Source organism: Rhinoderma darwinii, chromosome 2 (assembly GCF_050947455.1).
Source record: "Rhinoderma darwinii isolate aRhiDar2 chromosome 2, aRhiDar2.hap1, whole genome shotgun sequence".
NCBI classification, from domain to species: Eukaryota; Metazoa; Chordata; class Amphibia; order Anura; family Rhinodermatidae; genus Rhinoderma; species Rhinoderma darwinii.
In genome coordinates, this window is record NC_134688.1 from 472006809 (window position 1) to 472020264 (window position 13456).

The window sequence follows — 13456 nt, forward strand, 5'->3', positions numbered from 1 at the left end:
CTTAAATTTCCCCATATAAAAGTCCTGCTGTTTTTTTTTCTTTAGGGTTGTGTTGTTTTTAGCACTGCCCCACACAGCTATGATCATTAGTCTAAAATCCACCGCTCTGTCCACCATGCTTCACATTGCAGCTCTGCTTACTCAGGTTGCTGTGTACAATCTCAGCAGATTCCTATTACAAGAAGAATAAAAGAATATAAAACGACAAGTAATGAACCCAGCAGCGAGAAAAAAAAATCACAGCTAAATTAGAAAATAGAATATTTTTATTATCACACAATAAATATGAACAAATCTCCACTGACCGCTGAGTTATAATAAACGTCACGGCAAACGGGCGCGCCAATACTGAACCGCCCCACTGCAGATCAGTGGATGTGACCGGCGGGACTCCGGTTGAAACGGAAAGCCAAACGTTATATTAAATAGGTCATTAAAAAAACATGTTGATTTATCCAAGAAAGTGGAATCCACAACGAAGGAAGGCACCGAAATCATCATGTGAGGGATCAAGGCACGTCAGGGTTGTAAAAAAAAAAAAAAGACCCCTCCCCCCCCTCACTTATGGCAAGTCATTCCCTTTTATCAGTCTATAGTAAAAAGTGGGCGGAGCTCAGAGGAATGGGCGGAGCTCAGAGGAATAGGCGGAGCTCAGAGGAATAGGCGGGGACACAACCACCTTTTACACCAGAAACTGTTGTAAATTATGGCGCAAATCTACATTCTGACGCACGGATTGCCAGAGATGCGCCTAATATATTAAGAGGAATGCGCCTCTTAAAGGGGTTGTCCACTACCGGACAACTGATGGATAGGTCATCTGTATATGATCGGCGCAGGTCGGACACCCGGACCGCGCACTGATCAGCTGCTCCGGCTGCCTAGGGGGCACCTGACGTCCATGCCGGAAGCAGATGGCTCCGGTCACGGAATAGCGGCCGAGCTGCAGTATTCAAGTGAATAGGAGCAGAGTTGCTGTTCCGCAGCACGGCCGCTGTGTAGTGTACAGAGCCATCTGCCTCGGTACATTGTATACTGTGCAATAACTTCCGCTGCCCGCAGGCGCAGCTGACCGGTGCGGTGTCCGGGTGTCGGACCCCCACCGATCATATACTGATGACCGATCCTGTGGATAATTAATCAGTTGTCTGGTAGTGGACAAACCCTTTAACAAAATAGGCGCATTACACGCCAATTTTCTTTATATTTAGGCCCCCAATATCTCTGTTTTCTTGATCATTTTGACTGACACAGTCAAAGGATTGTTGCAAGAGAGATCTAACAGCAAGCAGAGCTATGGAAAAATGGTTTGAAATACAAAAGGGCCTCATTTTTCAAAACGTCTACCAGGAAAAAAACTGTTCTGGTTGCCCATAGCAACCAATCACAGCTCAGCTTTTATTTCTCAAACTGCTGTGGGAAAATGAAAGCTGCTCTCTGATTGGTTGCTATGGGCAACAAGGTCCAGTTTTACTATTGGACAGTTTTGATAAATGAGGTTCATTGTAAATACGCAAGACATTTGTTTTTCTTGCCCCTCACAACGCGCCGCCCCCCTCATCTGTGCTGAAGTACCGCGGCCGCCGTTAATACTCCGGGCGTGCGTCATACTAAATGTGCTCAAATACAATGATGATAATAATACACGTACATTGTAATTTGGGGTAAAAAAACAAAAAAAGCTGAAATGAAATTTTCACCTATAAATAAAAGTCCTTCATCTTCCTTCCAGCAGGTTTTGTGCAGCTATATCCGTTTCTTGGAAAGTTGGGTGGTGACCAATATGTCGCTATCACAGCTCCCACATCATCCAGCTTTCCTGAACAGTAAATCTCCCCAACTCTTCCGCAACCTAGGTATTGCTATAGAACTATCTGCCCTTCAGGACTCCAGGAAAGCTGGGTGACTCCCCTGTGCGAGCTGCCATGGCCGTCATTTTAATTGTCCCCCTGCTTTGCCAGATACAGACATAACTAAGAATGGGCTGAATGGAGCCATTAAAGGGTTATTCCCATCTCATAGGATTGCAATCGCTCTCTGATCGGTGGGGGGTCCGAGTGTCGGGATCACCATCGATCCTACAAAAAGCTTTCCCTGCACAGCGGCACTTTCAGCAACGCGCTGTACAGGGGAAAACTATCAAGGGCTGCAGCGCGAAACTCCTTAATACTCCGGATCCCAGAGGTCAGACCCCCACCAATCATAAAGTGATGGCATGCCCTAGCGATCGGACATAACTTTACGGGATGAGGAGACCCCTTTAAGGGCACGACACTTTGAATACTATGAACGGAGCACTTTTTGCCTTATACAACATGGAAACAGTCAGTTTGTGGTTTTTGAGGCGCCGTTAACACTTTGTGTGGTCACGGTTGAGTTATTTATTCTGCACCCCAAGTCCACAGACCTCCGCCGGCAGTTCGTGGGATTGGGGAACATTGTTTATGGGTTCCACCGGACAATCCTGCGTAACGTTCCTTGGGGTAGGGACAGTGCTGGAGCCTCCCACCCGTGCTCCGCACTTCCATTGACGGTTATGTGATCTGTGTCTTATGGAAAGACATTTCCTGGTCAGACTGTGACTGCCCCCTTCAGGCGATGGACACCGGGTAACCAGTCAGGGGTAAGTGGTTTCAGACATTTTACAGCCCGCACAGTGACCTCTAGTGGTAAGACAACTGCTTGGCCACTGCAGAAAATACGGAGAAAACCCAAGAAGAGCACCGGCCGGGGTCCACCACTGGGTCCCAAACCTCTTCATGGGGCCCACAACCTCACCCCTGATATCATCCGTATGGTTCAGTCTCGCCCTGACCAAGGGCTAAAAGAACTGCCACCTCCTCGCTTTGGTCGGCATCACCGGAGCGTCACCGATGTCCACCGTGATGTTGGTGTAAAGAAGAGTCTTCTCTCGGGAGATCAGGTGGAAATCCAAGGAATTCATTCCGTCGTCTCTCCAATTTAGTCTTGTGTTTCTTAAGAGATTGTGTCTGCGGGGAAAAGAGGGAGTAACACCGGATCTGTTCAAGTAAGAGGGGTCTCAACATGTCAAACCCTCCCCCACTCCTCAAACTCCCCCCACAGCTAATTCTTCTGGTTGCCCTTGGAAACAGACGGCAGTTTATCATCACTCCCGTTGTCAGTCATGTGACCTGGCAGCTGATCTCTCACTTGGAAACCGACACCTGCACTCTGGTAACAGGAAGCCAGAAGAATGCGAAATGCTGCTCTGGATGTGACTGGAGTAGAAGACATCAGTTAACCAAAGATTAGGATTTGCAGAGTTACTCAAAGTTTTATGAAGATTTACACAGTAGATTTTCACATTAAAAGAAATGACAACGAGAAATGTCTACTATGAAATCCCATTTTATTAGAAGGGTCCCCTGACAATAAGCGGATGGCAGGTTGTCCTGCTTCTGGGACCCCCAGCGATCAACGGTCATATGTGCGGGAGCCCAGCAGCAAGGGTTCAATTTCTCTGCAGCGCCGCCACAGGAGAAATGAAGTATTACACAGTTCTTATTGAAATCAATGGTCAACCTGGGTCCTCCAGACAGAGAGACACTCTTTATAGCCACTTTTCTTTGGCCTCTTAAATCAGATTTATCTAGGAGATATTTTTTTTGTTCTAATCCAAATATCCCCTTTAAAGGCCAAAATTTGGTGCATCCTCAAAGGGGTTTTTCTTATCAAGTCAATGTATTTTCGAAATGCAGACCCACTGGCGATCAGCGGTCATCTCCGGGGGCATTGTGGATGGTCAGAATTTTACTGTACAAGGATTATGTAGGGATCACGCTGGTGACTCCAGAGACACGTTTACCTGTGGGAGTTCTCCTCATTGCCGGAGTCACGGTCATGTGGGATCATTTTATATCGGCCAAGGTTCAAAGGCGTCCGAGTCATACTCATTCCCGAGAGACGGATCCTTATAACAAAAAAAAAAAAAAAAAAAAAGCGTTATAACATGTCTGCAGCACTACTGCATGGTGTGAACACAGGATAAAAGGGGTTGGTAACTGAATGTTAGATTGTGGGTCCCTCTGGAAGAAGGGGATTGCAAAGGGGGCCTCCAAAAGTAGCTCGCAATGTTAGGACTTTTGATGGTGAATGTCTGTACTGCTGAAGGGCGACATTTCATGAGTCCTCAGCACTTCTGATTGGCCGAGAGAGAACGGCCTCCCTCATTTTCATACTGGAATTAAGTATTTTGGCCTGTACCCAAAAACAAAAAAAAAGTGGGCGGACTCTTCCTGGTGTGATATCAGTGCGGTCCTGTATGCCCTAAGCCAATCAGGTGTTGATATTCTTCAGCTCCTTCTCCCGTCTTTCCCGCATGCTATTTCACTGAGAAACTGCAGCTGCATCCCCCTCCTCCTCCTCTCTATCTTCTATTCACTGTTTTACACTAGGTGGTTTTTCTGTTGGTTGAGGAGGTTTCTGCAGATTTACAAGGAGCCTGCAGGCAGGGTAAGGGAACTGCAGGCTGCTGGAAGGCGAGTAAGATGCCACTGCCCCCGAATAAGATCTATTACAAAGTGAATTATAAAACAATACGTATAATGATCGGTACGGGTGTAGACCTCTGTCTGGTGATAAAATGAGCATTAATCATTTAAGATTTGATTGTATTCAGACCCTCAACGGAGTGGATTACCTCAAGGCGATATCATCGTCCTCTCCTCCCCAGCCCCAGTATGTGTTGGGGAAACCATTGATCTTCATAAACTGGTCTGGTGTAAGTGCCGACACTCCTCCAAAATATGTCCAATATGGCAGACTAAAGGGGGGGGGGGGGGAGAGAAATACAGTCATTCCTGTGTGAAAACTAAAGTCGTACAACTATAAAGAGACAAAAAATGGGGGGGGGGGGGGGGCAACGCCAAAACGGAGGCCACTGATGAGAATGGTTGGACCCACCCCCCCCACGACCGATTCTTCCCCATCACCCTCATCCCCATCTCTTACTCAGTTCTCCCTGGCAGTCGGTCGCAGTGATGACCCCACTGGAGTCTTTTGCAAACAAGATCTTCAGTTCTCCTATCCAATACTATCTGACGGCAGCGAGGATAGAGGGTATACAGTTATTTTCGTGAAGTCATTCAGTTGCCCACGTTTCGCTGCAGTACTGGCGTATTATCGTGTCTCCTGCAGAACCTCAAAGCTTTACCACGAGGGAAGACGTTGTGGGTGACTTGGGACGATTGAAGGAATTAAAGTCTATAGTGTCAGATCATGCGGCTCATCACAGTATGGGACATATGACTTATAGTGTATGTGAATATTTCCTACTATAAAAGGCGGTATATATGGAAAATTATATTCAGCATTTTCTGATGCCGTTTTTATGGGTGTGAATATCGCCCTCGTGCCCACACCTGACTGTAGACATGTGCAGCACGCCCAGGTATTACTGTGGCAGCAGTGACATCTGGTGGCTAGTGACGGTACTGCACTTCTGCCCGAGACTGTTCTAGAATCTGTACAGATGTGCGTTCCGGTGTTTGAGAATAAAGCAACGTTAAAAATCTAATTGTACGGCTTCATGTACACGGTGTGTTAAACCTCAGAGTAGTACAGATTCTTAATAGGGCACTCGAATAGCTATATGCCCCTACAATACCGCAGCGTCTCTGATGTTCTACAGGGGCAGATGTATGAATCTGTGAGATAACAAATGGTGGCGTGCCCAAAAGAGAGAACGCTGCCTCATATATTCATCATGCAGCAATAAATTATAGTACCACACAGTGTGCATAAGGCCTTAGTTACAGCGGAAAGTCTGACAATATGTTGAATAATTACTGCAGCAAATAATAGGAAAGATTACTGTGGACGGCATTCACATAGTGATATTATAACACATTACAACTAAACTATACAGGAATACAGTCAACACTTACCTTAAAATAGTCTTGGGAGACTTTTTAAAACAATATTGTTTGCCCTCTATGTCAAAGAATATATTGTAACTACTAGAATACTGCCCCCTATATACAAGAATATAACTACTATAATACTGCCTCCTATATACAAGAATATAACTACTATAATACTGCTCCTATATACAAGAATATAACTTCTATAATACTGCCCCCTATATACAAGAATATAACTACTATAATACTGCCCCCTATATACAAGAATATAACTACTATAATACTGCCCCCTATATACAAGAATATAACTACTATAATACTGCCCCCTATATACAAGAATATAACTACTATAATACTGCTCCTATATACAAGAATATAACTACTGTAATACTACTCCCTATATACAAGAATATAACTACTATAATACTGCCCCTATATACAAGAATATAACTACTATAATACTGCCCCCTATATACAAGAATATAACTACTATAATACTGCCCCTATGTACAAGAATATAACTACTATAATACTGCCCCTATATACAAGAATATAACTACTATAATACTGCCCCCTATATACAAGAATATAACTACTATAATACTGCCCCTATATACAAGAATATTACTATTATAATACTGCCCCCCTATATACAAGAATATAACTACTATAATACTGCTCCTATATACAAGAATATAACTACTAGAATACTGACCCCGATATACAAGAATATAACTACTATAATACTGCCCCTATATACAAGAATATAACTACTATAATACTGCCCCCTATATACAAGAATATAACTACTATAATACTGCCCCTATGTACAAGAATATAACTACTATAATACTGCCCCTATATACAAGAATATAACTACTATAATACTGCTCCTATATACAAGAATATAACTACTAGAATACTGACCCCGATATACAAGAATATAACTACTATAATACTGCCCCTATATACAAGAATATAACTACTATAATACTGCCCCCTATATACAAGAATATAACTACTATAATACTGCCCCTATGTACAAGAATATAACTACTATAATACTGCCCCTATATACAAGAATATAACTACTATAATACTGCCCCCTATATACAAGACTATAACTACTATAATACTGCCTCCTATATACAAGAATATAACTACTATAATACTGCCCCTATATACAAGAATATTACTACTATAATACTGCTCCTATATACAATAATATAACTACTATAATACTGCCCCTATATACAAGAATATAACTACTATAATACTGCCACTTATATACAAGAATATAACTACTATAATACTGCCCCCTATATACAAGAATATAACTACTATAATACTGCCCCTATATACAAGAATATAACTACTATAATACTGCCCCTATATACAAGAATATAACTACTATAATACTGCTCCCTATATACAAGAATATAACTACTATAATACTGCCCCCTATATACAATAATATAACTACTATAATACTGCCCCTATATACAAGAATATAACTACAATAATACTGCCCCTATATACAAGAATATAACTACTATAATACTGCCCCTATATATAAGAATATAACTACCATAATACTGCCCCCTATATACCAGAATATAACTACTATAATACTGCTCCTATATACAAGAATATAACTACTATAATACTGCTCCTATATACAAGAATATAACTACTATAATACTGCTCCTATATACAAGAATATAACTACTATAATACTGCCCCTATATATAAGAATATAACTACTATAATACTGCCCCCTATATACCAGAATATAACTACTATAATACTGCCCCCTATATACCAGAATATAACTACTATAATACTGCTCCTATATACAAGAATATAACTACTATAATACTGCCCCCTATATACAAGAATATAACTACTATAATACTGCTCCCTATATACAAGAATATAACTACTATAATACTGCCCCTATATACAAGAATATAACTACTATAATACTGCCCCCTATATACAAGAATATAACTACTATAATACTGCCCCCTATATACAAGAATATAACTACTATAATACTGCCCCTATATACAAGAATATAATTACTATAATACTGCTCCTATATACAAGAATATAACTACTATAATACTGCTCCTATATACAAGAATATAACTACTATAATACTGCCCCTATATACAAGAATATAACTACTATAATACTGCCCCTATATACAAGAATATAACTACTATAATACTGCTCCCTATATACAAGAATATAACTACTATAATACTGCCCCCTATATACAAGAATATAACTACTATAATACTGCCCCTATATACAATAATATAACTACTATAATACTGCCCCTATATACAAGAATATAACTACTATAATACTGCCCCTATATACAAGAATATAACTACTATAATACTGCTCCTATATACAAGATTATAACTGCTATAATACTGCTCCTATATACAAGAATATAACTACAATAATACTGCCCCTATATACAAGAATATAACTACTATAATACTGCCCCCTATATACAAGAATATAACTACTATAATACTGCCCCTATATACAAGAATATAACTACTATAATACTGCTCCTATATACAAGAATATAACTACTATAATACTGCCCCTATATATAAGAATATAACTACTATAATACTGCCCCCTATATACCAGAATATAACTACTATAATACTGCCCCCTATATACCAGAATATAACTACTATAATACTGCTCCTATATACAAGAATATAACTACTATAATACTGCTCCCATATACAAGAATATAACTACTATAATACTGCTCCTATATACAAGAATATAACTACTATAATACTGCCCCTATATACAAGAATATAACTACTATAATACTGCCCCCTATATACCAGAATATAACTACTATAATACTGCCCCCTATATACCAGAATATAACTACTATAATACTGCTCCTATATACAAGAATATAACTACTATAATACTGCTCCTATATACAAGAATATAACTACTATAATACTGCCCCCTATATACACGAATATAACTACTATAATACTGCTCCTATATACAAGAATATAACTACTATAATACTGCCCCTATATACAAGAATATAACTACTGTAATACTGCTCCTATATACAAGAATAGAACTACTATAATACTGCTCCCTATATACAAGAATATAACTACTATAATACTGCCCCCTATATACAGGAATAGAACTACTATAATACTGCCCCCTATATACAAGAATATAACTACTATAATACTGCTCCCTATATACAAGAATATAACTAGTATAATACTGCCCCCTATATACAAGAATATAACTACTATAATACTGCTCCCTATATACAAGAATATAACTACTATAATACTGGTCCTATATACAAGAATATAACTACTATAATACTGCCCCCTATATACAAGAATATAACTACTATAATACTGCCCCCTATATACAAGAATATAACTACTATAATACTGCTCCCTATATACAAGAATATAACTACTATAATACTGCCCCCTATATACTAGAATATAACTACTATAATACTGCCTATATACAAGAATATAATTACTATAATACTGCCCCCTATATACAAGAATATAACTACTATAATACTGCCCCCTATATACAAGAATATAACTACTATAATACTGCTCCTATATACAAGAATATAACTACTATAATACTGCTCCTATGTACAAGAATATAACTACTATAATACTGCCCCCTATATACTAGAATATAACTACTATAATACTGCCCCCTATATACTAGAATATAACTACTATAATACTGCCTATATACAAGAATATAACTACTATAATACTGCCCCTATATACAAGAATATAACTACTATAATACTGCTCCTATATACAAGATTATAACTGCTATAATACTGCTCCTATATACAAGAATATAACTACAATAATACTGCCCCTATATACAAGAATATAACTACTATAATACTGCCCCTATATATAAGAATATAACTACTATAATACTGCCCCCTATATACCAGAATATAACTACTATAATACTGCCCCCTATATACCAGAATATAACTACTATAATACTGCTCCTATATACAAGAATATAACTACTATAATACTGCTCCTATATACAAGAATATAACTACTATAATACTGCTCCTATATACAAGAATATAACTACTATAATACTGCCCCTATATATAAGAATATAACTACTATAATACTGCCCCCTATATACCAGAATATAACTACTATAATACTGCCCCCTATATACCAGAATATAACTACTATAATACTGCTCCTATATACAAGAATATAACTACTATAATACTGCTCCTATGTACAAGAATATAACTACTATAATACTGCTCCTATATACAAGAATATAACTACTATAATACTGCCTATATACAAGAATATAACTACTATAATACTGCCCCCTATATACTAGAATATAACTACTATAATACTGCCTATATACAAGAATATAATTACTATAATACTGCCCCCTATATACAAGAATATAACTACTATAATACTGCCCCCTATATACTAGAATATAACTACTATAATACTGCCTATATACAAGAATATAACTACTATAATACTGCCCCCTATATACTAGAATATAACTACTATAATACTGCTCCTATATACAAGAATATAACTACTATAATACTGCTCCTATATACAAGAATATAACTACTATAATACTGCTCCCTATATACTGGAATATAACTACTATAATACTGCTCCTATATACAAGAATATAACTACTATAATACTGCCCCTATATACAAGAATATAACTACTATAATACTGCTCCTATGTACAAGAATATAACTACTATAATACTGCCCCCTATATACAAGAATATAACTACTATAATACTGCCTATATACAAGAATATAATTACTATAATACTGCCCCCTATATACAAGAATATAACTACTATAACACTGCCCCCTATATACAAGAATATAACTACTATAATACTGCCCCCTATGTACAAGAATGTGGATCTGAACTGTAAGGGAAATTTGTTAATTCCAGGATATGTGATCCGTCCCCTGTAAATGATGATACTAGTTTGGAATCTGATAACTCCTCATGAACAGGGTGATGTGCTTTGATCTTACATATAATATGATGGTCACGGACTGGAACTGTATCCAAATTCATTAGAACAATCCTTGCAATAAACATCAGACACTACAGTAAATTTTGTAACTGATCTTAAATTATACAAGTATCCACTAGAGGGCACTAGCAGATGACAAATGTTTTATTTTATGAATTTTTTAAACGTATATTTTTAGATTTAAATTTTATTGGGGTGTGTTATTATCCTAGTCCTTCCACTGATGTATACTGTATGTATAAGCAGCAGAGATGAGTCATTAAGCCATCTTAATAGCTTCTATAGGACTACTTTAGTTAAATCACACTGACAAGCTCAGCTCTGCTACATCTGAAGATCTACGCAGGTTACACATATGGATATAGGACAGATGAGCGGTTTTTGGACAGCAGTGTCGCCTCCGCAATCTGGACCATGTCATTTCTGGCATCCACTGGCAGCCGTCACCTGTGTATTACCTGTACTGGAACTTGTCCATGGCGCTGGAGAGATGCTTGGGGTAGAGGTCGTCACATACGTACAGGTTGTAATCATTCTCCGGGACGAGGTCTACGTCGTGGGATATTAAACAGTCCCAGTCGTCGTAGCGCAGCGCTTCTCTCACGCCCACGTTGAGGAGCTTGGCCCGGTTAAACGTTGCGTTCCCCGCCTGAGAAGATAAATGTCGCCGTTAGCCGGGAAATGGGAGAGAATGTGTCTTCTGGCGGAATGGAAGCCGAAAGTATCTCACAGACCAGAGAAAGAGAAACATTGTTATCTTTACTGCCATTTATCATTGTGCCGAGGGAATAAAAGGTTTATTATTCACTAAACGGCCAATAAATGTTACAGTGCAATTATAGGTGTATAAAAAAAGTACAGCTCCCCCTCCCCCACCAGAAGGAAATCACCCAAAATGTCCCCAAAACTAAAAGAGAACGCTGCAGAATACAAAATATCTCTAATATCTAGATACTTCTCTCTCTCTGTCCCTCTCTTGCTGCCTCGCTCTCGGTCCCTCTCTTGCTGCCTCGCTCTCGGTCCCTCTCTTGCTGCCTCGCTCTCGGTCCCTCTCTTGCTGCCTCGCTCTCGGTCCCTCTCTTGCTGCCTCGCTCTCGGTCCCTCTCTTGCTGCCTCGCTCTCGGTCCCTCTCTTGCTGCCTCGCTCTCGGTCCCTCTCTTGCTGCCTCGCTCTCGGTCCCTCTCTTGCTGCCTCGCTCTCGGTCCCTCTCTTGCTGCCTCGCTCTCGGTCCCTCTCTTGCTCCCTCTCTCTCGGTCCCTCTCTTGCTCCCTCGCTCTCTGTCCGTCTCTTGCTCCCTCTCTCTCGGTTCCTCTCTTGCTCCCGGTCCCTCTCTTGCTCCCTCGCTCTCTGTCCCTCTCTTGCTGCATCGCTCTCGGTCCCTCTCTTGCTGCCTCGCTCTCGGTCCCTCTCTTGCTGCCTCGCTCTCGGTCCCTCTCTTGCTGCCTCGCTCTCGGTCCCTCTCTTGCTGCCTCGCTCTCGGTCCCTCTCTTGCTCCCTCTCCACATCTCGCTCTCTCCCTGAAGAGAAGTAAAGCAGAGATCTACATGTTTACATTTCTATGTGTAGACTGAGGACTACTAGATATATTTGTTACTACCATCTAGTGGTCTCTATAGCCGGTCATAGATGTATTTGTTACCGCCATCTAGTGGTCTCTATAGCCGGTCATAGATATATTTGTTACCGCCATCTAGTGGTCTCTATAGCCGGTCATAGATGTATTTGTTACTGCCATCTAGTGGTCTCTATAGCCGGTCATAGATGTATTTGTTACTGCCATCTAGTGGTCTCTATAGCCGGTCATAGATGTATTTGTTACTGCCATCTAGTGGTCTCTATAGCCGGTCATAGATATATTTGTTACCGCCATCTAGTGGTCTCTATAGCCGGTCATAGATGTATTTGTTACTGCCATCTAGTGGTCTCTATAGCCGGTCATAGATGTATTTGTTACTGCCATCTAGTGGTCTCTATAGCCGGTCATAGATGTATTTGTTACTGCCATCTAGTGGTCTCTATAGCCGGTCATAGATGTATTTGTTACTGCCATCTAGTGGTCTCTATAGCCGGTCATAGATGTATTTGTTACTACAATCTAGTGGTCTCTATAGCCGCTTATAGATATACTTGTTACTGCCATCTAGTGGTCTCTATAGCCGGTCATAGATGTATTTGTTACTGCCATCTAGTGGCCTCTATAGCCGGTCATAGATATATTTGTTACTGCCATCTAGTGGTCTCTATAGCTGGTCATAGATGTATTTGTTACTGCCATCTAGTGGCCTCTATAGCCGGTCATAGATATATTTGTTACTGCCATCTAGTGGTCTCTATAGCTGGTCATAGATGTATTTGTTACTGCCATCTAGTGGTCTCTATAGCTGGTCATAGATATATTTGTTAAACGGACGGGGCATAAGGAAAAAAAATAACGTTTTGCTTCA

The 13456-nt window shown here is 39.8% G+C and overlaps 1 protein-coding gene across 3 annotated transcripts in view; it reads right to left on the reverse strand.

The window, feature by feature from the left end:
• Positions 1 to 248: 248 nt before the first annotated feature.
• Positions 249 to 13456, reverse strand: part of LOC142743684 (beta-1,4-galactosyltransferase 3-like) — a 68630-nt gene continuing 55422 nt past the window's right edge. For 2 of the 3 annotated variants that reach the window (XM_075854678.1, XM_075854677.1), the window contains exons 4-7: positions 11471 to 11661; positions 4661 to 4783; positions 3827 to 3931; positions 249 to 2990 (exon numbers count right to left, since the gene is read on the reverse strand). In XM_075854678.1, coding sequence (XP_075710793.1) covers positions 2822 to 2990; positions 3827 to 3931; positions 4661 to 4783; positions 11471 to 11661 — 588 coding nt within the window. In that variant the 3' untranslated portion in view covers positions 249 to 2821. The remainder of the gene's footprint in view (positions 2991 to 3826; positions 3932 to 4660; positions 4784 to 11470; positions 11662 to 13456) is intronic. The other variant, XM_075854679.1, reaches the window with a different exon arrangement.